Source organism: Panthera leo, chromosome A3 (genome assembly GCF_018350215.1).
Source record: "Panthera leo isolate Ple1 chromosome A3, P.leo_Ple1_pat1.1, whole genome shotgun sequence".
Lineage (NCBI taxonomy): Eukaryota > Metazoa > Chordata > Mammalia > Carnivora > Felidae > Panthera > Panthera leo.
In genome coordinates, this window is record NC_056681.1 from 65,345,620 (window position 1) to 65,372,797 (window position 27,178).

Consider the following 27,178-nt stretch of genomic DNA (forward strand, 5'->3'; position numbering starts at 1 on the left):
GAGGCCAGAAGGGTGCCGGAGGCATTGCTCTGTCACCAGCTGCCCGGGCTGGGGAGCCCGTCAGTTGCAGGTGAGCGGGAGAGCCGGAGGCCTTGGGAAGAGAGGCCTGGCCCTGGATTGTCAGAGAAGGCTTCCCAGGCTGGTTGGGGTTTTGGGACAGGAGCTCCGGCAGAGTCTTCTCCAGACAGCCTTGGGGGCGGGGGGGGGGGGGGGTCAGAATCCTGCCTAAAGCCCTCTGAGCTCCAGTTTTTCCATCCAAAAAGTAGGGAGTATTGCTGGCCACACGGGAGGTTAAGGGAATGAATGCAGATCAAGCACCCACATGGTGTCTGAGGCATAGAGGGAGCTCGGAAGCTCCACTGTCCCCCTCCCCTTCTCCTTCTCTCATGAGCACCTCATGACCCCTCTGGTGACCAAAGCTATAGCCTGTTTTGCCCCGGGGTTTCCCACAGGCTGGGCATGAAACTCTCACTACAGTGCTTTATTTGATAATCCCAACTCTGTAACGCCGTCAGATGTCCTGGAATAGCATGTAATAATGTCAATTTAGGGCAAGAAAATGCCTTTTTTGTTGGAGCACAGCTTGACCGAGTGGAGGGAATGTTGGACTATGCAGCACATTTGAAGACTTGGCTTTTTAATAACAAGAGCACCAGCGGTAACTGAGTATTTTGTGCCAGGCACCGTGCTGAGTGCTTTACACAGGCTATCTCATTTAACAGATGTGACAGGGTCTGTTATTAGCTCCATTTCGCGAAGAAGCCTTCTGAGGCTCAGAGAAGGTAGTCGCTTGCTTCAGGCCAGAGAGCCAGTAGGTTCATACATAACCACCCTGTACCGAGTACCTCCTGGGTGCCAAGTGCTTTATGTGTGTTTCGTGGCATTTTTACAGCAGCCCATTTCACAGATGATGAGACTGAGGCCACGACTCAGAGAACGCAAATAATTGCCTGAGCTGGGATTCAGCCCTGGTCAGACTCCAAAGGCTGTGTTTGTCTTTCCCACTGTTCTACTGCCTTGCTCCTGGCCTCAGCTGGAGGGGTAGCCAAAGGCGCTAGAGGTCCAAAGAAAACAGACATAGACATACTATCTCTGTGATGGTAGCTGGGAAGACTCATCAAGTAAAGGTAGGAGTTTCAAGGCGATTTGATAAATAGGGTTGCATCTGGGATCATTTGCAGGAACCCTGAGTGCAGGAGAAAGAGCTTAGAACCAATCCTGGGAATGGCTAGGAGGAGAGAGGAGGCCTCCTTTCATGTACTGCCAGCTGCCTGGTGGTGACGGCAATCGACAGCTTGCAGGGGTTTTGCAGGGCTGGGCACCTTCGTTGCTTCATTATCCGGGCCAGGTAATTGTGAGCAGAACTTGTGATTAAATTAATTTGACCATGAGGTTGCTGCACACTCCATCACGTTTTGTACCTGATAAGCCTCCAGTCATCTGTGTTGAAGTCCTACCTCCCTACATGGTTCTCAGCGCCTCCTCACTCGGCCGGCTGGGGCCCCGCCAGCCCTCCGTGGCCATCTGCCCAGGCTGCAAAGCTCTTTGTTGCTTTTGGCATGCTTAATAGCTTAATTTCTATTTTTCTGTTTGGAAATGCAGTTCATCGGCATTGAGGCAGCAGTGGGTGCTAAAATGGTGTCTGATTGCTATCTTGAATGTTAATATCCTAATACATTTTATCGTCAATGACCTGTCCCCCCCTTGCCACAAGTTCTCACTCGCCCTTTGCAAAGAGAGGCAGGCTGCTTGCCTTCCAATAGGCCCTCGCAGACCATCTCATTCCTTTTCTGTCTCCCTCCCTGCTTTTCACAGATAGCATTGTATTCTGCCAATGCAGTCCGAAGTCGTGGGAAACCTCGGAGTTGGAGGATATGAGAAATTGTTTCATTTAGCTGGCAGGGTTTAATAGAGATGATCTAATCTCTGAAAGGCATACATTATTTAAATTCCATGCTTTTGGACAAGAGGACCCCTGATATTTGTGGCAGGGACAGGATTTTGGTTTGGCTCTGTTCAGTGGAGCTGACTGGTGGTTTTCCTGTTTGTAATTTCGTGTGGGGGCTGGGTTATGCTTGTGGCAGTGTGTGTGGGGGCGGGGGGGGGGGTGTGTGGGGCGGGGATTCCTAGTGGTGAGGGTGCCAGAAAACATTTTCTTTAGACAGAAACCTAAAATCACAGATTCTTGGGACAGAAACTGTGGGGAGAGTCATCCCCTGGCATCACCACTCTGTTATTGGGTTTCCATCTGGATCCCAATCTCCAGATCCCAAACTCAGGTGAGCGGCCCCCGTGGGGCAACCACTGGAGACTTCTCTTGGTGGACCTGGATTTTTTCTTTTTTAATGTTTATTTATTTATTTTGAGAGAGTGCATAAGCGGGGGAGGGCAGAGAGAGAGAGAGAGAGAGAGAGAATCTTAAGCAGCTTCCATGTTGTTAGTGTAGAGCCCAAAGTGGGTCTTGAACCCATGAACTGTGAGATCATGACCTGAGCCAAAATCAAGAGTTGGATGCTGAACTGATTGAGCCACCCAGGTGCCCCAGTGGAACTGAAATTTTGAGAGAAACCTTGAACACTCAACCACTAAAGACTGAGTCTGGGGGCGGGGGGGCACCTGGGCTCAGTTGGTTAAGTGTCCAACTTCAGCTCAGGTCATGATCTCACAGTTCGTGAGTTCAAGCCCCACAGCAGGCAGGCAGGCTCTCTGTTGTCAGCACGGAACCGGCTTTGGATCTTCCGTGTCCCTCTTTCTCTGCCCCTCCCCCGCTCACTCTGGTATGCTCTCTCTCTCTCTCTCTCTCTTGAAAATAAACATTGAGAAAAAAAAATTAGAAAAAAAAAAAGAAAAGACTGAGTCCGCAAAGAAAGTAGGGCTCACGCGTGTCTCGGAGAACCTGTACTGTGAGGGGCGTGAGGTGCTGGGGGAGGGACCTGGAGAATATCAGTCCAAGGTGAATATTTTTCACCTCACAGGGAGTACGTAGTGATCGTGGGAAAGCCACCTCTTCTTCCCCTGCTACTTCATTTGAATGTCGCGTTAGTACAGGTCACATGCCTGCCTACCTTCCTGGAGGTGGGGCTTGCAGGGGCAAATGACCCCAGAATAGGCTCTCAGAGTTCTGAACATAAAGTCTTTCCCCCTCCCCGAAGCTTTATTGGGTGTCTCCTGACTAATGGACATTGAGGTGGGCGCTAGATATATACATGTAATTCTCATACTCTCTGCCTAGCCGAGGAGATGGACATATGGACGATGTGTTACAGGAACTGCAGGTCAGATGTGCATGTGTCTCGTCGGGGCACAAATGAAGGGGTGATCAATTCTGACTGGGAATATCTGGAAAGGCTTCAGAGAGGAGAGGATAATTGACCTCAGCCTTGAATGAGAAGGAGGTGTTCACCAGACTGACCCTTTCTAAGTGGTGCTTGATGAATGTGTGTCTCTGCGCTTTGCTGGAGACAGTGAAACAGAAAAGGAGGGGTAGTGGTTCCTGCCCTCAAGAATTTCACAGCTTGCTGGGGAGACGGGCCTGGCACGGACGTACGAGCCAATTAAAGCTCTGTGCAGACAGATGGAATTGCGGAGGTGAGGACAGGCCACCGGGAGTACTTGGTGATCCAGGGTTTCCAGAGTTACTCCTCTCTCATGGAGGACACAGTTTCTGTAAGGACGGTTCAGACCTTGCAAAGATGTCAAGTGGAAGAGGCCCAGGCGTTCTGCCTTGACTTGTCAGCCTGGTTCTATATAGAAACAGCTAGCTGGATTTGGAGGTGGGCAGGGAGGAAGTGAGAGTGGGTGGAGAAGGCCGATGGTAAGAATGTAGCGGTATTGGCTCACTCTTTACAACCCGGGTAGAATCTGGGGTTTGCAAAACACACGTATCAACACGCAGCTCGAGCACTCGGGCCCTCCAGTGTTGCATGGGCACCAGCACACTCCCAGCCTTTGCTTCTGCTGTCTCGGTTCTTCCACCTTGAATGACTCCCCTTTCTTGTCTTCATGAGGTCTTCCCAGACTGCTCTTCAACACTGATTTCCAACCTGCCAGATACTTAACCGGTTATCCTCTGTCGCTCATCACCAAGCCGGGTTCAGCATTGTTCTCCGTTTTTTAACTCCCCGATGAGAGTGTAAACACCTTCAGAGTGTGAATGGCATCTTATGCTTTTCTTTCCTCCCCTGTGAGCAGTTTGTGTAGCACAGAGAACACGGCTTTCTCTAGATGGTCTTGCCACTAAATCTCAGCCTTGCCACTTTCGCTAAAACGCTGATCTCAGCTTCCTTCTCTGTGAAATGGCGTAACCCGGGGTTTCTCAACTTTGACACTATTGGCATCTGGGACTGGATAATGCTTCGTCGTGGGTACCATCTGTCCGCTGTAGGATACTTAGCACGATCCCTTGCTCCCACCCATTAGATGCCACTGGCAGCCCTTCCTTTCCAGACATGACCATGAAAAACATCTCCAGATAATTTTTGTGTCCCAAAAAGCTTCCCTGTGTCAAGCGTCCCCTGTGCCAAGTTTCTCTTGTGCAGCAAGATCACTTCCAGTTGAGAACCACTGGGATGACATTACCTATTGGGTCGGTATCAGACCTCCTCGTGCTGCATCCGGAACACAGCTGACGTTCCACAAATGCCAATTCTCCTGCATTCCTGATTCACCCCACACTTGGCACGCTACAGGTTGATGAGTTGAACGGAGCTGTGACCTAGGTTTTAGCAGTTCAGGGTGGAAAAGTCATGGAACTCTCCAGCTGTTTCCCACAATGCATTAACAGAGTCACTATCATTTTCTTAATTGCAGATTGATCTGGAGCCAGAAGGAAGAGTGTATGTGATCATTGATCTGTCGGGGTCGTCGGGTGAAGGTAGGAGGATGTGACCTCTCCTCATTGTTCTCTTCCATTGACCCTTTGTCTAACGTTGTCTCCCTCCCCTCTGTGGCTGGGACGTATTACAGTGACATTTAATTAATTGGCACCCTTCAAAGGAAAAGGTTATTTTGAAGATGCTTACGCCTGTGTACCAAAAGGGACCAGCCATCTGTTAGCTTTGGTGGAGCAGAGGGAAGATTTTTGACTTACCAAGTAAGGCCAACAAAGCAGGCGTCCATGCACGCTGGTGCAAAAGGCAGGCTTCAGTAGAGCGGCAGCCTCTCCCCGGAGGCTCGCGTGGGGTGTGTGTGAGTGTGGGGGGAAGGAAGTAAAACCAGTTGGTCTAACGGTATTCTGAAATGAAACAAATAAGGTGTCAAATTTCAGAATCTTATTTTTTTCGAGCTTTTATAGAAGTGTTACTTCTTTTTACAGTTCCCCACGCAGGCAAAAGCCCTGCTTATAGAGAGAAATAATGGGGTAAGGGAATGTCTGCTCCCTACTGGATGATGAAATAGGGTGTAGATGTTCTCTGATGGTTGGATTTTCCTTCTTTCTTTCTCCATACACCCTCTTCTCTCCGTCCTGTCTTGGCCCATTTACTACCTTTAAAGGCTTGCCGGGTGGCGAGGACTGAGCAATCAGAGTGGAAGGGAAGACTGGACAGTAAAACCTTGTCCACACAGAACAGGGAGATGGTGGCAGATGTAGGCCCCAGGGAGGCTGGGAACTAGGGCTAGAATTTATTGGGGACCATCTTTCCTCTCCTCTCTCTATGCGCAGGAGGACAGAACAGTTGGCTTTAATGTCATGGAAGAAAGATGGATGGGAAGGCCAAGGCTGGTTCCTCCTGGCGATGAGAAAAAAAATGGAACTCAGGGACTGTGGCAGTCTTTAGGGAAAGACAGCTCCCGTAGACCTGGCTGGAAGACCGGGGTCTTTTAAAGCATCTCTCCGGAATGCTGGAGATTACAAGCACAAAGTCACAATGCCACATGGTCTCCTTGCTTTAGGGATGAGCTCTAGTTTGCAGTTCAGTAGTGGGAGGAGAGATTATGCTCGCAGACTCAGTGGAGTGGGTCAAACGATGTGCTTGACAGTTGTGCCTGATGGTTTTCATTTGGCTAATTTATCACCCAGTTTCAACAGGTGTTCAGAATAATTCAATAATTGTGTGTATATGGGGCTTATAATAGAATTCAGTCCTCTTTGAATAGATCTCAATTATTTGGCATAGGTTTAAAACTTTAAACAGCCTTCCAAAATTGGTCTCGTACATTTTCTTCTCTTTACTGCAATTACATTTTGGCGTTTCCAGCTTTCCTTCTCTACCCTCGGCTCTGAGCAGCCCAGAATAGAATCTGTTGTAGAAGATTCAGGGATTTAGCAATGTTTCGTGTGAAATATTTAAGATGTGCCAAAGGGCCTGAAGAATAATAAAATGAGCACCAGTGTACCCACCACCCAGATTAAGAAATAAAGCAATGATTAGGGTGGAAGCTGGCACTGCTTTTAACGTAGCATGTGATCCCAAATTCAGCAGACCTAAAAGTATTACAGTGGCCTCCTGATTGTAGATCCCAGCGAAAATTTTGATGAGCAAAATCAACTCCCCCTTTCCTTGCATAATCTATATGTCATAGGAAAATTAGGAAAATTAACAAAATATACCTTTCCTGTGCCAAAATGCTGGGTAACTGATCGGAGGGCTTAGGTTATTATTATTATTTTTTTTGCTTTGAAAAGATGAAACACTTGTGAAATTATGGAAGACCCCCTTTTTTACGTTAGACAGAAAGGATAGGGAACGAATGAATGAGTAAATAAATCAGAAGCAATTGATTTTTTTCCTCCTTGCTTCTGTGACTTATTGCATGTGAATGGCCAAAGCAATTTTCATTGGGCTGAATTCGGAGTGTATTTTTTTTTTTTATCTCTTTCATCTTAAGAAAATAGAGTTTACTTCAGAAATGCTGACACATGCCAGACTCTGTAAAGTGCTAGCATGTGTTGCTCTGAAGAAAAGGAAAACTTTTTTTGCCCCCCTCCCCTTTTTTTTTCTCACTGTTCCCGGATTTGGGAGTCTTTCTCTGGATGGTGGGAAAGAGTTCCAGCAACCTCTTTGTAGGAGCTGACCTTGTTGTGCTCCGTTTGCGTTCTGTACATCTGTTCGCCCATCATACCGTTGAGACTTTGAAGATCTCCTGCTCCAGAGGTTTTGGGAAGGGGTTGGGGGCGGGGTGGGGCGAGGAGAGGAGCAAAGGTTGGGTAACCACAACATGTGTTACCTAGACTGCATGAGAAGGGTCCAGTGCAAAACACGGTTGTCCCAGCTGGACTGTGGATGTTCACAAATTCTTATCTAAGTCCCTTTCTTTAGTGAAAGCACCTCACTATACTCTACAAAAGCATGCAAAGAGAGTTGCAATGAAGCAGGGCTGACAGGTTCACTCTGTTATTCTGCCGTCCGGCATCCCTTCAGCTCGCCTGTCTCAAATGCTCCAGTCCCATCAGTGGACAAAAATACCTATGTTCATAGCGATCACATACACTTTACAATACAGGCAAACAGCAAAGAGCCCAGGGAGAGGTGTGGGATGAGGCTGTGTGGATATGGCTCCGAACCCAGGATGCGCCAAAGGTTTCTTTTTCTTGCTAACACACTGTAGAACGCCTGGACGTTTGTGTCTGCCAGAGCTGGAGCTAATGTGATTTCTAGCTGTCTAATAAAATTCCACTGCTTGCATGTCCTGTGCAGCTCACCATAATGGGATTTGACTGGTGTGTGCTTTAGCTAAACCAGGCACCCTAACCCCAGATGTAAGGGGTCAGGCACGATGACAGTGAAGGCCATTTCCGGTCATGCAGTTTCGATCTCTGGTCTCATGTGAACAGCTATCAGAGCTCAAAGTTGAGGACTGGCTAATATCTGTAGCAGGTTGAAGGAGTTGAAGGAAATGGGCTCTATTGGATAGGCACCACACCAGGCACTTTACCTACATTATCCCCAGTAGTGAACCTTCCAGAATACTCATGTGGGATCTTCCAGTCTCGGGTGCCTCTTAGTGTTTGCTTTTATCCTAAGTAATAGCCACCTGGCTTCCTGGTAAACATAGCACTACAGGCTCACCGGATACTTACTTAAATCAGAGCATAATTAGCCCAGGTGACAGACGCATGAACAGCAATGTTATTCTCAAGTGTGCAAAGTATTATCTCCTGCTGTGCACATTAGTTAGCCTTTCTACCTTTGTTGTGATGCAATTTGTCCATTACTCCGATTCTTTATAATGATATGACAATGCACCACTATGTGCAGGCTCCCAGAGGGGCCAGCAGGGTCTGACCTGGGGATTTCTAAGCTCTCCTTTCCCTGCCTTCCATCCAGATACAGTGTTCACCCCGGAGAGTCCTTCAGAGCCTACACAACAACAGAAAGAACTAAAAGTGGGTCTCACTGATATGTTTGGATTGCCAAACTGCTTCTCCAATAAAATGCAGGAGAGATTAAATATTTGAAGGATTTTTGTAACAGAGGCATCGCAAATAATGCAGTTCGATCAGGTTTTGGAGTGGAGTGATTGCGCATTGCAGAAGCAGAAGAGCAGGGAGCAGGACCCACGCCGTCCCCTTCTTCCTGCAGCCACATGTTGTGGACACCATTCAGTCTCTTCCCTGGGAGCCCCAGCAGGTGGGGTAGGAAGAGTACAGTCCCAGGAGCCCATCAGTCCTGGCCTTAAATCCTGGCTCTAGTGCTTACTGGTTTGGAGCTTCTCACTGGCGAAGGAGGATAATCCCGTGTATGGCGGGGACTACGGTCAGATCGCTATGAGAACAGTGCCCTTGAATATAGGCGATGCTCAGTAAATGTCCTAAGGCCCTGGAGCCCTGCAGGCAGGGAGGTGGGCAAAGCCCGTGAAGGAACAGCAGGAAGGGTATATAGGGAAGCAGTTTGAAGGCAGGTTTCTGACTCTGGGGCATATTAAAAAGGTATAAGAACAGATCAAGGTGACAAAGAGGCCATTTATAGACTCCTATCTATATCTGCCTGGGGCTAACAGACTGCTTTCTGCAGAGTTCAGACCTTGCCATAGTTTTGCCCCATTTTCTGTCTTTCTCTTTCTTCCTCACCCTTCCCCCCAGTGAACTATTTCCTAGAAGGACGTTCTCTATCCTGTTTGTATCTCTGGCCTTGGATGTCAGAAACTTGTCTTTGTTGGAGCCTGGGTGTGCCCTCTCTGCTCAGTGCAGACTGAGCACATGTGGGCCCCACACTCTCACTGGCCCCTGGGTAAAAGCCCTTCATGGATTTGAAGACAGTCATTAAATCTCTCCTCTTCAGGTTGATCATTCAAATCCCTTACCTTTTCTGAAGGAATCATTGAGAACTTTAACTCATCTTCGCAGCTCTCTTCTGGACTTTTTTGCAAGTTGCAAGGGCAGATAGACACGATCAGACCTGCTTGGCTTAAATCGTAATGTGTGTAGAGGTGTGTAGGGCACGTGCCTGACAGTGTTACCTCCACGTGGGAGATAGTCCCATTGAGAGGTCAAGTGCCACGCCCAAGGCCAAGGCCAAAAGTCTGATTTTACCACCTTGTTGGGTCTAGACCCCTAGTTTGCAATCCGGTGCCCTGCTCTACATCATGGCCTCAGTAGTGAGTGTGCCAACGTGGCAAAGACCTCCCCAACACTCTGTTTTAGTTTTTTCTTCAGCTTTTTTTTTTTTTTTTTAGTGATAAGGAGCTAGAATTCTTAGCTTTGAATCCAAAGGTGACCCAGAGTCCTTTTCATATATAAGCAGATTTCTTTTCTGCTCTCTTAGAAATGAGAACTCCTTTAGTCCTAGTTCAGGAGCCATTAGCTCCTTCTCAGGCTTTCTGGAAGGTGGGTTCCTAACTAAGTCTTGGTCTGCAACTAGACGTGATTCAAATCCAAGCAGGTTAGTTGTCTTTCTTACCCTGTTTCCACAGCCAGCATTAGAGTGCTGTCCTCCGTGTTGAAATGGAAGGGGAGGGCTTCTGGAGACTGCCTCAGGCACTGGGCAGTTTCTATCTGGATAACATCTCTCAGCTCTAGTTCCTGAGAATTCTACAGCATTTAATCAAATGGCTTCAGTTACCAGATAGTTAAAAAGAACCATTAGTTCAAGCGAACGATAGTCACCGGCGCGCTTTAACAAATGTGCCCAGCATGGTGCCCTGTGCTGGGTTTGGAGAATGGGAAGCGGGGAGGTAAGCAGAAAACAAGAGGTGGCCTTCACAAGACCCAAGAAGGCCTTGCCTTCAAGGAAGTGTACAGCTCATTTAGGAATCCAGGACTCACTTGTAGGACAAAAGTACTAGAGAGAAATGCAAGGTAGTATCACATGAAATGCTTACTTGGGTTTTACCAAGAGTGCTCCAAATGGGAAATTGGGGCTGGAATAATCCAGGACAACCTCAGAGAACAAATTGGGGCTGGAATAACCCAGGACAACCTCAGAGAAGAGGCAGGGCTTGGGCTGAAAAGGAAAAGATAGATAGCCTGGGTTGACAGGGAAGAAACGGCGGGGGGGGGGGGGGGAGGGACATTCTGAGCACAGGGGCATCATATCATTACTATCAAAGACAGCTTTGTGGCTTTTATTTTTAGGTAAGGTTGGATAGACATGATAAATTAAATAGATACAAATTGTTTTCTCTAAGAGCTTCCTAACAAAGACAGTTATCAGTATTGTAGACAGAAACTCTCATACAGTGCAAACAAGAAAATGAAATACCTGAAATGATTAAGCTATGTTTGAAGGTTGGAGGCAGTTCTTTCTAGATGTGTCTTCATGGTCAAGGCCTCTCACCCACCTTGGAGCCCAAGGAGGAGGAATGTTCTAGGTCAGGTTTGGTCAAGTCTGCGATGTTGAGTAGAGCACATTTTATTATAAGCTTGGGGCTTAGGGGATTAGAAGATCAAGTCTAGGTACAGGCATTCCTTTGTATCTTTTCTGCCCCCCCCCCTCTTTTCTCCCTCAGCAACCACATGGAGTCCTATGGTAAGTGCTCCACCACCTCCACCACCCTTCTCCTCGCCAGCCTATCTAGCTTGTGTCCCCCCAGCAAGCCCTGACACTCCCTCTTTCTCTTTGCAAGTTCTGCTCAGTCTCTAACGAGAAGCGTTGCTTGAGAAGCAAAGAAGGCTCTCACTTTCCCAAACATGGGATTTCAAAGTCAGTCTCCAGTTCCAAGATGCCGAGAGGTCTCCCTCCTAAGAGGTGCCTTAGGCAGTGGGATGTGGTCCGGCTCACCCCTCAGACTCCCCCGACGTGCATGGGCATGGGAGATTCTCTAGTAGCATGTGGAGCACAGAGGCAGCCTCGGGGCTTGATAAGAGTGAAAATAAAGTCCAGATGTGCAAAAACATTGATCTTGCAGTGTGTATCCCACGTCTCCACCCCCCCCCCCCGCCCCCGGCATAAGTACTTACCACTGATACCCAGGACACAGAGCCCTCAGTCTCCAGGTTTTTGGCTCTACTTTCTGATGGAATAAATGCCTGTTCCTAGAAATGACCATATGCACCAGACATTGGGTGGGGGGGGGCAGTCAGCAGTGAACCAAGGGGAGAAAACAGAGAGCACCTTACCCCCATCAAGGGGTTCATTATGTCCCAAAGAGACGGTGCTAAAATGCTTGATGAGAAATAAACCAAGAAACCCTCATTTCCTTCCAAATAGGCTCTAGATGCAAAGCACTTCCTCTGAAATGAGTCATCCACAGTTAACAAGACCAAATGCCACCCATTAGCAGATGAAAAACAGAATTGAATCCTGAGTGTTGAAAGAGCAGAGCTCTTTCGTATCACTACCAAAGCCTCCTTCCCCCGTGCCATTATGGAGTATAGATGTGTATTTTCTATTGACTTTTGTGCCTATTTCACTAATGAAGTAATTGAAGAAGGAATAGTTATGTTGAAGAAAGCAGCTTCTAGAAAGGGCGGATTTATAATAGATCTTTAGTCAAGAAGTGAGCCCCGTGTTTCCTGGCATGGCCTCTAATTCTGTCTCTGTTGTCTTGCTATGCATCATTTCTGTGTCTTATAAAGAAGATTGTTTTGGGAAATTCATGTTTGCAGCTTAGTTCACACTGGGTCAAAGCGGCCTATAATTTAATCATTGACTGTTGTTTATGTCCTCATGATTTGGCTTAAAACAAGAGAGTATTTCCATTCATCTAACCTAATTTAGAGAGCTGTCTTTCAGGATCAACTACTTTATTCTTCTATCCAGTTGAAATTGGCCAGTGCTGACAGTTTTATTGATTTTCCTTATTACCTAGCTTTGTTGAAACATTCACATTTTCACAATCAAGTGCTTCACCATCTTTTTCAAGTTGCTAACACAGGGGCTTTTATCTTCCTCCTCTTTACAGACCTTAGCTGGTGTGAGCTGGGGTGACTGGGAAGTCTGTGCATTTGTCCACACACACGTAGATGAGAATGAATGTCTCTGAATCACCTCTTCTGTCTCCCCTTCATCCTTAGTTTCCGTCACTGATTGGAAACATCATGTATTTGTTTACTTAAGATATGGTAGGCTCTGGGAGTAGAGCTAATGAACTTGGCCCCTGCTCTCAGGTATCTATACTCCTGCAGAAGGAGGCAGGCGATAGACATGTTTTAGCTATTGTGTAGCGGCTGGCAGAACAGCATGCTGTGGGACCACCGAAGAGACTCCTTTCAACTTGAGGGCTCACCCTGGAGGAGGCAGTTAGTCAGTGATGGAACTTGTTGTAGCCTCTGGCCATGGACAAGTTGCTATGTCTCTGTATATGGCAATGGTTGTATTTCCATCTATTTTCTTTTGAAGCTTCTAAGTGATTGTTTTAAAAGCTAACACACATACATGGGAAAGAAAAACAAGGTTACAGGTCCATAGCCTCCCATCAGCTCTTCATGGCAAACCCAAAAGGCAAGTTTTCCTTGGTTGAAGAAACAGAGCCACTGTCCAATCAGAAGGTAAAAGAAAGGTGGACAAAGACTTTGATCTACCTAAATTTGAACTTTGCAGGAATATATCTGATTTATACATTCATTCATTCAACTTATAGCTATTGGGCAACTGTACCAGTTACACTTGTCAGTGCTAGGGGCCCAGAAGTGAACCCTATAAACAATACAAAGCCTCATGGGCCTTATACTTTAGTGGCTATGCTTGTGTGTGTGTGTAGGCTGTCTCTGCAAGGATACCTAACACACTGGGAACGACAGCTGCCTCTGGGCAGGGGAAAGGGTAAATTTAGAAAGAGGGAAACTTTCCTGTCAATACCTGTAATCTTGTTTTTCTTTCCCATGTATGTGTATTAGCTTTTAAAACAATCACTTAGAAGCTTAAAAAAAAATAGATGGAAATACAACCATTACCATATACAGAGACATAGCAACTTGTCCATGGCCAGAGGCTATGACAAGTTCCAGAAGACCCTGCAGAGAGGAATGACCCATCATATCCAGAGACTCTAAGGATAATGCCCTTCTTAATGCTCTGCATTTCTCCACAGACACCTCTGATTTGTAATGGGATGTGCTGAAATGTAGGATATGTAGGGATCCCCCAGACTGTGCCTGTCACCGAGGACCAAGTGCCCCAGTGTGGAAAAGCAGGTGGGCCAGAGTGGGTGATGAGCTAATGATGTGGGCAGACGTTCACTCCACGGAGCACCTTGCCTCTGGGTGCTTAGCCCTGAGGCTGCTGAAAGGCCCGCCCCCCTGGATGCACAATCTCGTGGTGGCATCTTCTCTAGCACCAAACAGCACTCTCCAGCATTTAGTGGCAGCTGGTACTGGTCCCAAGCTTGGTCATGTCCACAGACCAAGTGGCTTCACCAGCTGGGGTACCTCCTGTCCAGCCAGGAAGGGCCAGCTGGCTGCCAGTGGGTGAGTTACTCCCCCTCTCCAGACCCTCAAGTTTGCCTGTTTCCTGACATTGAAAATAATGGTCATGTTTATTTCAAACAGAGATGTTCTCTCCAACAGGAACCCGTGACCGCTACAGTTTGCCAGGTGTGAATTCTCCTGGAGTTGTCAGGGGAAGTTAAATTCCCTTCAAGGCATGTCTGGGTGTTATTGGGACCAGGATTCCTTAGACATCTGCATTGTAGTTCCTGCCGCACATTTAGTTAATTACTGGCTTTACCAATTGACTGAACAAACATCATCTGAGAACCTGTTGTGGGCTGTGTGCCATGCTGAGAGCTGGAGAATCAAAGGCGAGAAAGACCAGGCCCTGCCCTCCAGGTGCCCCCAGGCTAGGGCTTGTCATCCAGAAGTCACAGGCTCTCTTTAGGCCTCAGGGGCCTCCTCCATACGTGCAGGGTGATGGGGACTAAGGGCACCTTCTCCCTCCGTGGTTTGAATCAAAACCAAGAATTTACACACAGCCAGGCACCTGAAAGGGGGCAAGTGGTGGGTACAAAATTTTAGGCCAAATCTCCATATAGAAATCATTTTATTGAAGCCTCCAGGGGTCTGTCAGGTAACTTTGATCCTATTTTACATATGAGAAGAATTAGGCTTAAAAAGTTGAAGAGTGGGGCGCCTGGGTGGCTCAGTCGGTTAAGCGTCCGACTTCGGCTCAGGTCATGATCTCACGGTCCGTGGGTTCGAGCCCCGCGTCGGGCTCTGTGCTGATAGCTCAGAGCCTGGAGCCTGTTTCAGATTCTGTGTCTCCCTCTTTCTCTGACCCTCCCCTGTTCATGCTCTGTCTCTGTCGCAAAAATAAATAAATGTTAAAAAAAATAAAAAAATAAAAAAATAAAAAGTTGAAGAGTGTGAATCACCTGGGATCCTGAGGAAATGCAGATCCTGACTCAGTGGGCCTCGGGCGGGGTCTGAGATGCTGCATTTCTCAGCAGCCTCCCACCCCCACCCCAGGGTGATGAAGGTGCTGGGGATCCTCAGGACAACACTGAGAAGCAGGACACTACTAGAGCTTTGACGGTGTCCTTGCAGCATGCTGAGAAGGCATCAGTTTCTATTTCACTGGAAATTGAGAGGGAAATCTACATCCTGTCTCAAAGTCAATACCTTTCAATCCTTTTCCATCCCTCTTCTCCTTTCTTCTGGGAAAGGGGCTGAGAAGGCACTCGATATTCTTAGGGAAGGTGAGCAATTCCCCGGCCTTGGCTTTCCAGGCCCGGCTTTAGTTGTCTGCAGAAGGTCAGAGTGGAGGGCGTTGGTGTTCTTCAGCGAGGAGCACGAGGAAAACAAAAAGCAGTCAGGATATTGGAGTTTTGTTTTTGTGTTTGGTTTTCTATAAATACCTGCAAGTATTGAGTGGTGCTTGAATGTGATCCCACTGTGCTAATTTTCTCCCGGTTTCTGGGGCTTTGATGAAAACAGCTTACCCAGGGCCCTTGGTAGAACTTACCTTTATGTGTTCCTCTGATGAGGTAGGCAGGTTGCACCTTCCTTTGATGGATGCGGAAACACAGAGGGAGTTCTGGATGAGATGTTGGGTACACAGGAGGGGCATAATTTTTATTTGTTGAATAAATGAATGCGTGGCTAAATGAAATAACAGGAGAAAGTGCCACTTTAAAAGGAAACTATTGAGATAAACAAGTGTTTGGACTGACTCTGCTTTGGATAGCCGGTTATTTCATATTCCAGTGTATAGTCGCTGGGGACTTCATGGGTGAGCGAGGGCCTGCGTGTTTAAGCTTGCTGTACCTTGCACTTATTAGGGGCTCTCTGAGGCCTCCTCAGAGCCTCCACACACACCATGTCCCCAATTGTAATACCCTGTCCCCTCCCTGTTTATTCAGCTACTTCTCCATTCTCTCAAAATTTGATTTCAAGTTTGCCTCCTGCCAGAGGCCTTCCCACATCAGCCCACCCACCCCCACCTGCTGGTTCACAACACTGTATTTGCTCCCACACTCCTCGGTGTCTTTCTGTACAACCGTGTACTCATATATTTATATTGTATCTATAACAAGAGTCCTGGTTGTGCCCTCCCACCCCAGTAAGCCACAAGCCATCTGAGGACATCTGAGGTTTCTGTAAAAGGAGCCCAGAGCTAAGAGCTGGCCCAGCACCCATGAGGCTCCTGGGTGGCCTCACAATATGGCAACGCAGACCGTCCTACCGTTAGGACTATACAAAGCTAGATGGGAAGCAAGGGCCATCTCTGTACTTGGGGCCTCTCCATCCAGCCAGGAACCAGACCACCCAAACCCAGGGTGGTACGGGATACCATAGAGACATTGACTCAGTCCATGGGAGCCTTGATTATTGCCGGGCCTGGCTAGTGCTGGGCACAAGGCCCCCTGATTAGTTACAGTGAATTTCAGCATTAAGCATTTAAGCAGTTTATGGTGAAGTGGCAATAGGAGTAACCCCTTTACTGACATCAGAAGCTTGGATTCGGTTCCTGGACCTGCTACTAACCAGCCAGTTAAAGGTGAACAAATCATTGAGTGTTTCCAGGCCTTGACTGGATTGCATCGACAGCATTAAGACGCTGTGATTCAGTGAATGTTCAGGATTCCAGAACGTCAGATCGGAGATTTTCTGAATACAGGTGTGGCTCCATGAGAAGGTTTCATAATCCCTCTTTACCTGCTTACTCTGCTTATCCCTACTTACCACCGGGAAGTCAGACTCAGTTATCCCTGGCCAAAGCACAGGGTCCTTAGCAATGGGTGAGACATGGTGGGAGTCTGAGGAACTTAAAAGGTGGCTAAGTAAAGAGGGAGAGTTTATCTCATGACCCTTAGGGGCAGTTCTAGGACCAGAGGGGTAGGGGTACAGGGAGGCAGCTTTAAGCTTGGTTTAGTGTATAGAAAATGCCTCTAGTAGACAGAGCTCTCCAGCATTTAAACACATTTGACTAGTAAGCAGGGAGCTCTCCGTCGCTGGAGGTATTCAGAGACTGAATGAGCATTTTAAAATATTATAGAAAAATCAATCTCCTAATGGTCTTTTGTGAGATCTGAATATTTGTAACATAATTTCCTTAAGTATATACAAATGGAGAATCATAGGGCAACTTTATTTTATTTAAAAAAAAAATCCAAGGTCCTCATTGTAAAAACGGAGAGAACAAGAGAGTATGGGATAATGGGGACACGGAATAAGTTGGGTTTCAGCATCTATTTACAGAATAGTTATATTTCTTGAAAATTTAGGCAAAAATGGAAATGTTACAATGTGGATCTTGTTTCCAGAGAACTAGGGAAGATCTCTATTTGAACGGACCCCGAACTGTGTCCACCCCTGTTGTGAATACTTTTTGTAAATGGAAAAATCTCTTGTAACACCAGTATTCGCTCCTTAGTTCTCGTTCTTGCGGGTATGCACACAGAGATCACCGAAAGAGTGGTCCATTGGTGTGCATCTGTGAAGAGATCACCCAGGGGAGAGAAGGATGGCAACCAAGGCCCCTGATGTAGGGGAAGCAGCATCAGTTCATGTGTGCTGGGGGTAAGGAGCTTCTCCTCAGACTTAAGAAGCCTAGGAGCTATAGAAGTAGGAAGAATGGAAGTTCCTTTGAGAAGACTTTACTCAGCTTCTTGCCCTGAGAAATGGTTTGATTTTGAATAGATAGCTTCTCACTATGGGTGATGTATTGGCATAAAGATTACAATTAAGAATTTATTGCCCATATGAGGTGGGGCACCAGGAAGGCAGGTTGGCCCATCTCCCCTTCATGGTGACCTACATTTTGTTAAATGCTTGAAATTTTACCTCCAGAACTTTCATGTGTTTGCTGGTTTAAGCTCATGATGCTCATTGAATATCTAACTCTTCTTTTATTTAAAAAGAAAGAGAGAAAGAAAGAAAGAAAGAAAGAAAGAAAGAAAGAGAGAAAGAAAAGAAAAGAAAAGAAAAGAAAAGAAAGACCAATCCTTACAGAAAGATGAAATCCTAAGCATTTCTTGAATTTCCTCATGCTCAGAGGACCAACAGTTAGGTTTGTAGGTAGGTCCCTAAATTTGTACACACTTCTAAGAAGGTGTCTGAAGGTCAAAAGAGTGAAAGTTTGAATAACTGAGTTAATGTTGTAATGGGAGATTACATTCCAGAGAGCTAAAATATTTACTGTTGCACCAAAAAGAATAAAATACCTAGGAATAAACTTAACCAAGGAAATGAAAGCTCTGTACTCTGAACACTGTAAACACTGATGAGAGAAATTGAACACAACACAAACAAACGGAAAGATATTCCATGCTCATGGATTGGAAGAATTAATATGGTTAAAATGTCCACACTACCGGGGCACCTGGGTGGCTCAGTTGGTTGAGAGTCTGACTTCCACTCAGATCATGATCTTGAGGTTCATGAGTTCGAGCCCTGTGTCGGGCTCTGTGCTGACAGCTCAGAACCTGGAGCCTGCTTCAGATTCTCTGTATCCCTCCCTCTCTGCCCCGCCCTGATTTGTCTCTGTCTCTCTCTTTCTCTCAAAAATAAAAAAAACATTAAAAAAAAAATGTCCACACTACCCAAAGTAATCTGCAGGTTAAGCGCAATCTCTATCAGATACCAACAGCATTTTTCACAGAACCAGAACAAATAATCCTAAAATTTGTATGAAACCACAGCAGACCCTGAGTAGCCAAAGCAATCTAGAGAAAGAACAACAAAGCTGGAGGTATCACAATCCCAGATTTCAAGATATACTACAAAGCTGTAGTAATCAAAACAATATGGTACTGGCACAAAAACAGACACGTAAATCGATGGAACAGAATAGAGAGCCCTTACATAAACTCACATTTTTATGGCCAACCAATCTATGACAAAGGTAGCGGGGAAAAGAGTCTTTTCAATAAATGATATTGGGAAAACCGGACAGCTACATGCAGAAGAAACTCGACCACTTTCTTACACATAACATCCACAAAAATAAACTCCAAATGGATTACAGGCCTAAATGTTGAGACCTAAAGCCATAAAACTCTTAGAAAAACGCGTAGGCAGTAATTTTTTTTGACATGGGCTGTAGCAGCATTTTTCTAGATATGTCAGAGAACAAACATATGTTATAAAATGCTCTCATTGTGTCTCGGTGTTTAGATAACCATCTTTGGTCCTATTTCCAGCATCCTTCCCCACTTGGTCATTTGGGCAGCCTGCCGACCTGTTTACAGGCAGGGAGGGTCCAGCTGAGGCTAACCAGGGGCCTTTGCAGCTCCCTGAGGACACTTTGCTGATTTGCTGTATTAGAATCTATTCTCCGAAGTAGAAAAGATGTATCTTATCACAAAGGCCAATATTCTCATTTTTTTCTTACTATTATTTTTACTTAACCAAAGAAGGCAGGAAGCAATAAAATATTAAAATCATTGCAAAATCACTTTCATTAGACTCTTAAGTTCTATGGAGGCAGAGACCATGTCTGTTTTGGTCTCTGCTCTACCTTCACGGCCTCATACAGCGCCAGGGTCTGGGCATACTTAGGAAATGTTTGTTGCGTGAATTAATGAGTGGCTGCTGTCCAGGTAAATACGGCGAAGGCGTGAAGGTGGCACAGTGGCTTGGCAGACAGAGGACACCACTGTGGAACGCGATTGCCGGCTGATGGCCAGCGTCCATGTGTGTTGTCGGGACGCGAGATGTATGGAAGCCGAGAACTGCCTGTCATAGGTGGGTTTGGGGTCAGCAGGGTTGTCGGCCAAGCAGCTGGAGTCTGTAAGGCAGACTTCACCTGCCTAATTACAGATGTCCGTCTAGCCACTGGACCTCTCCCTGGCTGTAATTATGGCCTTTGTAGCCACTATACTGCCAGGCCCGCTAGAAACACCTAGCTTGGACTACAGAAGGACCTATTTTGTTTTTATTTTTAATTTTTTAAAACATATATCAAACCAGGGTACTTTCGACTGAGCATTTCCTTCCATGCTGCCTGAGGCCCTCACCAGGCTTTCTTGCCTTAGAAAATGAAAAATGATAATTTCTTGGTTTGACTGGAGGCAAAATTACCCTCTTGTGATCTGTTTCCCTTGAATCAATCTGTCCTTTGAGACAGATTTAAATTTAAATTAGCCTTACTCTCTGTCTCCCTTACTCTCTTCCCACTATTTTTATTCGGAAATTATATCATATTGTATATCATGGGTCATACGTACCTACGATCCAGATAGAGAAAAAGAACATTTCTGGTGCCTTTGTAGCCCTCTGTGGCCCTTTGCTGATCTTGTCTTCACCCTTTATCCCCAAAGGTAACTATTGTCCTGAATTGTGTGTTGTTTCTTACGTGTGTTTTCTTAAATAATACATTGTTTTGTTTTTACCAACTTAAAAAAAAAGTTTTTTTAACTTTTATTTATTTTTGAGACAGAGAGACAGAGCATGAGCAGGGGAGGGGTAGAGAGAGAGGGAGACACAGAATCTGAAGCAGGCTCCAGGTTCTGAGCTATCAGCACAGAGCCTGACATGGGGCTCAAACTCATGAGCCATGAGATCATGACCCCAGCTGAAGCTGGACACTCAACTGACTGAGCTACCCAGGTGCCCCTGTTTTTACCTACTTTTTAAGGTTTCTTTAAGTGGTATCATCCTATATAAATTCTTTTGTGGTTCATGCACTGTTATGCTTTTGAAATTCATCCATATTGATGTGGGTGGCTGTAGTTCATTCATTTTTATTCTATTATAGTAATATATTAAAGTTCATTTATCTGACCTATTCAGGATAGCCGGGTTGTTTTAAAGTTTTTGCTATCAGGGATAATACTGTGTTCTGGGGCAGACTGGCTTCTATAACTTCTTTAAGTTATTTAGGTGTGGAAATGATGGCTCAATATTTTTGTGTATGTTCAACTTCACTAGGTAATGATAAATTGTTTTCCAAAGTATCATGCCCGTTGCTGCTGCCACCAGACATGTTTGCAATTTCCAATCACTTTATAGCTTCATAGTTGGTATTATCAGACTTTTACATTTCTGCTAGTACGGTGGGTAATGCATCATTGGAGTTTTAATTTGTATTTCTCTGACTACTAGTGACATTGAGAATCTTTTCATGTATCTACAGGTTTTTGATCACTCATGAAAGATAGCTGTTCATTTTACATAGCTTTTTTCTAGGTCTTATAGCTTCAGAGGCAGTTATATTTGTCGCAAATATCTTCCTCTAATGTTTATACGAGGCTGATATTTACATTCTCTCCGTGGTCATCTGGTAAATAGAGATCCCAGGCGTGAAACGTGTGGATCTTGAACACGTCATTTCACACGGTTGGGCTTCTGTTTCTGCTCAATCAAGTGAGCATACTGACGGATTCCCACCCTACTCACTAACAGAGAGTGATGGCGGGAGGAGTTTTTATGCATGAAAACCCACTTTGAAAGTAAAGCACCATACACATATATCATACTGCCTTCATTTCTATATCATAACATCTCTGGAAATCTTTTTTGTTGTTGAGTTGCTTTTTTTTAAATTGCAGTGGGTGCCTTTTGAAATTATTATTGACATTTTGTTCACTTATTATCTATTTGCTTTTCTAGCGTATAAGCTGCAGAGGGCAAGTATTATCTTGCTGGGTTGTCATTGCATTCCTGGCAATCTGGATTGGTGCCTGGCACAGAGTAGGTACTCAAAAATGTTTGTGCAGTGAGTTTGAGCCAGTGGTATTTGTAGCAGTCAGGGTATCATAGTGGCGCGATCGTTGCTCCCTGTTCAGATAATTTTCCAACTTGTGTAGGGCATTGTTCAGTGTATTCTCCAGCCTTCTTCTTTCCAGGGAGGGTAGGTGGAGCCAAAGGAAGGGAATTGCACCCTTGGGAGCCGAGAGCTCAGTTTTTAGATTTGTAGCTCCGGCCCCTGGTGGGCTGGCACTCCTCTGAGGGCAGATTGCTAGGGTGAGACCAGAGTTTCCCAGGCTTTTTTCTCTGCCCTTCTGCATGGTTGCCGTCAAGTTCGCCGCTTTTTCAAACCCTGTTGGCTTTTGCTTTGTTGCTATAGAAACCAGAGCTGGTAGTTTGGGGGAAATGTGTGTGCATGTGAATGCTGGGGGAGGGGTGTCGTGGAAGTGGCAGAGCTCCAGAGCTGGGTGGTGGCCCAGGACACGGGGTGAGGACACCGCAGACCTCTCTATGAAGGCCCTGCCCGCTTTGGAGGGCGCTCTCCTCGGAGAGCTTGTGATTTCGAATGGTGCACGCTTGGGGGACAGGCATCCCTTTGTAGGTCTGCAGGGCTCTCCTGGCGCTGTTCCAGCCATTCCGTGGAACATCTGGAAAGCTTTGGCCCCTCCTGGTGCCAAAGCCGCTGAGCCCTGGAGACGGAGATCAATGACCTCTTCTTGGCTGCTCCTTAACCCGTGTCCCAGACAAGTGCTTTTCTGGGAACCAGTGAGTAACACGAATCTTTGAAGCCAAGGCTTGTGTGCTGTGGCAGTGACTTTCACTTTTGATCAAAGGGTGGGGGCAGAGAAAGGGTCTGGGTGGGGAAAGCAGTGAGAATTTGGCTTTTCAGGAAATCAGAACCCAAGTGGGAAGCACTGCTTCCTACTCCCTGGTTTTCCGGCTGGGAAATCAGCAAGCTGAGCTATTGCCTGATGTTAATGTTCCTTCGTGCTGGGGCTGGTATGAGGGGTGGGGGTGGGTTTGAGGCTAGAGACTAATTTGGTTCTTCCCTACAGGCAATCCTTGCAACCCCTGGGAGAGAATTCTAAAAAAGCGCAGGGTGATTTTTTTTATGCACATAATTTAATCACACACTGGGTTGTGCTGAAGACAGTGAAAAGAATTTATGATGTGTACTAGATTGGGGTAAATATGCCATGTAATTACCTGTTCTGCAGTGATGTTTTTATAACTCACGTGTTAGAATGCACATTTAATATTTATCATAAAATATATATGTGCATACAATAGAAAAAAATATAGAAAGAATAGAAATGCGCTTAACTCATCCCTCAATAAAGGGCCTCCTCCTCGTTGAGGTCAGGAGCTCAGGATCAGTTTACTTTCAGTGTCATTAAAATAAAAGCTGTTTTATTTGACCTCTTTCGTAAAACATGGTAAGTGCTCAGTAAGTGCCATTTGAGCTGGTGGTAGGAATGTACCTGGAGTTACCCCTGACCCAGAAATTCTGCTGCAGGATTATCCCACTGGCAAAGACAAATCGCAGGATTTTAAATAGCAAAATACTGGAAACAAGAAAAATCCTACAGCTGAGGGGCATTTCGTACCTCCCTATAATGGAATAAGCAACCATTACAAGTTTTTACGCTGATTTTTATATATTAACGGGGAGAGATGTTCAAAACAAATGGTTGAGTAAAGTAAGTTGAAACAGTAGATATGGTATGATCCCATTCGTGCAAAAAGAAACGCACACGCATATGCACACTAGACCTGTGTACACACACAGAATTTTACCTCTGCAGAGTTGGAATCAGAGCAAAGGACTTTTGCCTGCCCCCATGTCATTTTAGCTCATTGACATTGAGCTCATTGGCCTCGTTTCTGAAGCCCCACAGAACTCTCTGATTGCACAGCTTAGCAATCCGTTAGGCCTCTCTTAGGTTGTTCTCTGCCTTGTTTCACGGTTATCACTGCTCTTCAACCAGACTGTCCGGAGAGAAGACGACGCTGTACGAGAAGGCCTCAAGGTGCAGCCTGAAGGGCAAAGATCTCTTGCCTGGCCCTTTGGGCTGTCTGTGCTCCTGGAGCTGGACTTGAGTCATAGCCTCTGCGACCCATTCCCAAGGGCTGCTGGGCTGGGAAACGTATATTGCCTTGTTTCCCTACAGGTGATAGGAATAAGTGCTCAATACCCAGGGCTTTGCTTGCTGCTAGGACTCAGGGCAGGCAGCCAATTACTAAAGTCAGCTCTGTTCCAACCCCCAAGGCTTGTGCTTGTGCGTGCTCGTGCACGTACACGCACACACGTGCATTCACAATCACCTGTGTGGTGTGCCCCTGGGCTCTAAGCTCTGCCGATGCTGTGTTCTCCGCAAGCTCCACAGAAGCGACATTCATGCTGGAAACGCAGGTACCCTCCCACCCCGCCCCAGGTCAGAGCGTGATGGCTGAGAACAGTTTTGCAAAGAGCAGCCTTCCTGTTCTCTGTTCCACTCCCTGGTGCCTGGAGGCACCACTGCCCCCTCCTGCAACCTGCTGGGGCTCTGCTGGAGGAGAAGGCAGAAGTTGGGGGCAGTATGTGTGGTTTGAGGAGCTGTGAGGTTGTGGGAGAGGGCAGCCGGACCTGCAGTTTGTCCCGTTAATGTGTGTTTGGGGTTCTTGAAAGGTGGGTGTGTAGAATTAGGCTCCCCATTTCCTGACATCTCGTTAGCATTCAGCCTAGACCCTATGGCTACTTTGTTGGGAAGAACTTGACTCTTCAGGAAAATGGAGGGTCTTAAGGCCACCCACTGTATATATAACACCTATACAACATGGCCCTTGGTACTTCCCACATAAAGATAGGAAAACTCACCTGCGTCCTCAGGGGCTTAAAGTTTAGTCCTGGAGATAGCCTGGTCTGCAAACACAATCCCAGGGAAACTAACACTTGCAAAGGCCTGAAGGCTTCTCCATTATGAATCTTCACAGGCTGGAGTGGTTTCTGGCCTCCCTTCCTCATCTGTTGAGTGCTCACTGGCCAACTCTGGGGATGCAGAGGTGAGTCACACGACTCTACTGGCAAGGAGCTCATGCTTTTAGTTGTGGGAATAGGCATTACAACAGTCAGTGCCATAGTGTCATTGATTTAAGACTTCTTCCTGTTCAGGATTCATTGAGGCTTCAAGGACGGGCTGGCCAACCCTACCCGGCTTGGAATAGAGGCTTGGAGGCAGAGATGGGCTTTTCCTGGTCAGGAGGGTACAAATGGTCACAGATGGCAGGCTGTGGCTGTGTGGGAGATGGGCCCTAAAGGGTGGGCGGTAAAGCTGAGACTGGTGTGCCTGGCCGTCCTGGGGCTGTGAGGAAGGCAGGGTTCTTGCATCCTGGTATGTAGGAGATGGGCCAGTGGAAAGGCTGAGATTGACTCTGTCACTGGCCCACCTAGACTAGTGCCTCACTGTTCCGGATTTCCGTTTCCTTACTCGTATGTAGACGGCAGCAGTAAAACTGGCCTTCCTGCACCCACTTTTTCAGTAGAATATGAATCTCTGATTGTTTAGCTGGTGAGAGAATAAGCTAGGATTTGGCAGGGGACTGAATGGTTCTCCCCCGGAGAGAGCTGCATTCTCTTCTCTCTGCCTGGTTTCTGTACCAGAATGGGCGTCCTCAGCATCAGACCCACTGGCCTAGGGGCCTTGACTCCTCTGACACTGTGTGCAAAATTTTCTGTACATTCTGGATACGTGTTTTAAGGGCAGGTCTTTGCTCCAGTTCTCAGAAGAATTCAAGACCTCAAAAAGCTTAACAGTAACCGCTCCAGAGAATGGTGCTGGGTCCTCCCATGCCACCCCGGAGGAACTTTTCTTCTTGTTTCCCTCTCCCGCCTCCCCATTTTAGGAATGAACTATGTGACACAATACACTGTCCTAAGCAATTCTTTTTCTGCTTGAAAGAAATGTAAAACATAATAGAACTATTTCTAAAATGTAAACTTGGGTGCCTTCTCGAGGAGAATGTATGGAACATAACCGACATGTTTAATATCTTGGATGCTTTTATGAACATCAGTTATTGGCCTGTGCTTTCCTAAGGATCCCAGGTTGCTTTGTTTTTAGTTCTACTCCTTGTTTTCCTATGTCATGAGTTAAAAAGAGATATCTTAATTTATGTATAATTGTTTGCATAGGAGCCCAAGGATGGCTTCAGCTTCTCTTTTGAAGCAAAGTGTTGTTTTTATAATCAGTACTTGCTGCTTGGGCAATACAGTCACGTTCTAGACTCCAGAGCAGTGGGTCTTGAACTAGAACGTGCATCAGCATCACCAGGAGGGCTGGTGAAAGTACAAATACAGATCGCTCTGCCTGACCCCCAGCGTTTCTGATTCTGTAGGCTTGGGATGAGGCTCCAGAACTTATACTGTTAACAAGCTTGGAGCCCAAGGGTCCTGGTCAGGGGACCACACTCTGAGAACCAATGCTTTGGAGTAGTACTCCTTAAACTTCAGTGTACATGTCAGTCACCTGGGGAAGCTTGTTAAAATGTAAATTCTGATTCAGAAGGTCTGGGGTGGGTCCGAGATTCTGCTGTTTTTAACCAGCTTCCAGGTGAGGCTGGTCTGTGGAAGATGCTTTATATAGAAAGACTTTTAAGCAGTGCTTCTGAATTCAGACTGCACATTAGAATCACATGAGGAGCTTGTGGAAAAATGGGGACGGAGCAAGAGGAGGAGGGAAAGATAAAGTTATCTCCCCAAACCCAGATCTCTGGGAGTGGAGTCTGGGCTCCCCAGGCGATTGGATAAGCACTCAAGGCTAGAATCTGGTTGTCAAGATTGTGAAGTTGCTGAAAGTCCTCAAATTAAATGGAGTGTTACAGTTTTGAGTATTTGATGGACTAGTGATTGGTCTCCAACCGTGGTTTCACAGTTGAATCATCTGGAAAGCTTTAAAAGCTATTGATACATGGGTGAAATAATATGTTTGGGATTTGCTTTAAAACAACATGGTAGTATGTTAACTGGAATTTCAATAAAAACTTAAAAAAATAACATGGTGGTGGGGAGAAATGGGTGAGGGTATTGATCTGGGCTATCCAATATGTAGCCACCAGCCACCTGTGACTTTTTGAATTGAAACCAACTAAACATTTTTAAAAACTGAAAAAGTGGTTCCTCCATGACACCAGCCACATTTCAAGCACTCATTAGTCACATGTGGCTAGCAGCTACCATGTTGGGCAGCATAGATACGGAACATTTCCATCACGACAGAAAATACTTGGGCAGCACTGGTATGTGAAATGTGATTGGCCATGAGCTGATCATTGTTGAGGCTGAGTGATTGGGTACTTGGAGGTTCATTATTTCTTGTTTACTTTTATACATCTTTAATATTTTCTATCATGAAGTGTTTTTAAAAGATGCCCGGACATTGGGAGGGGGGCCCAATCCTCAGGGGCTTTTGGCAGCTCGCCAGGTGATCCCAAGGTTCAGCCACCGGACTAATTGAACAGGTGGGCTTAGGCATAATGAGAGCCAGCTGTGTTCCTGACCCTCATGGCCTCGGCTCCATTGCTTGGCGCCTGCCTTTCCCCCTCCTCTGGTTAATGAGGGTGGAGATAGTTGTCCTGTTTTCCTCTCAGACGGGTAGCAAATCCGGAGAAAGAAAACTGAAAAGGCTTTGAAAAATGTCAAGCCCTGAATACACCTAAGAGGTTTGTTACTTTTCCTTGTTCCCTGTGTGGCCACAG

At 46.2% G+C, this 27,178-nt stretch overlaps 1 protein-coding gene across 5 annotated transcripts in view; it reads left to right on the top strand.

Moving 5' to 3' along the window:
• The window catches only part of PRKCE (protein kinase C epsilon), a 498,956-nt gene that overhangs the window by 179,302 nt on the left and 292,476 nt on the right, over positions 1-27,178 (top strand). For 4 of the 5 annotated variants that reach the window (XR_006200651.1, XM_042932183.1, XM_042932182.1 and 1 more), the window contains exon 2: positions 4,810-4,873. Coding sequence is in view for 3 of the 5 variants with exons in the window: in XM_042932183.1 (XP_042788117.1) it covers positions 4,810-4,873 (64 nt within the window). In the remaining 2 variants the exon portion in view is untranslated. Of the gene's footprint in view, positions 1-2,186; positions 2,280-4,809; positions 4,874-27,178 lie in introns of those variants that run through there. The other variant, XM_042932185.1, reaches the window with a different exon arrangement.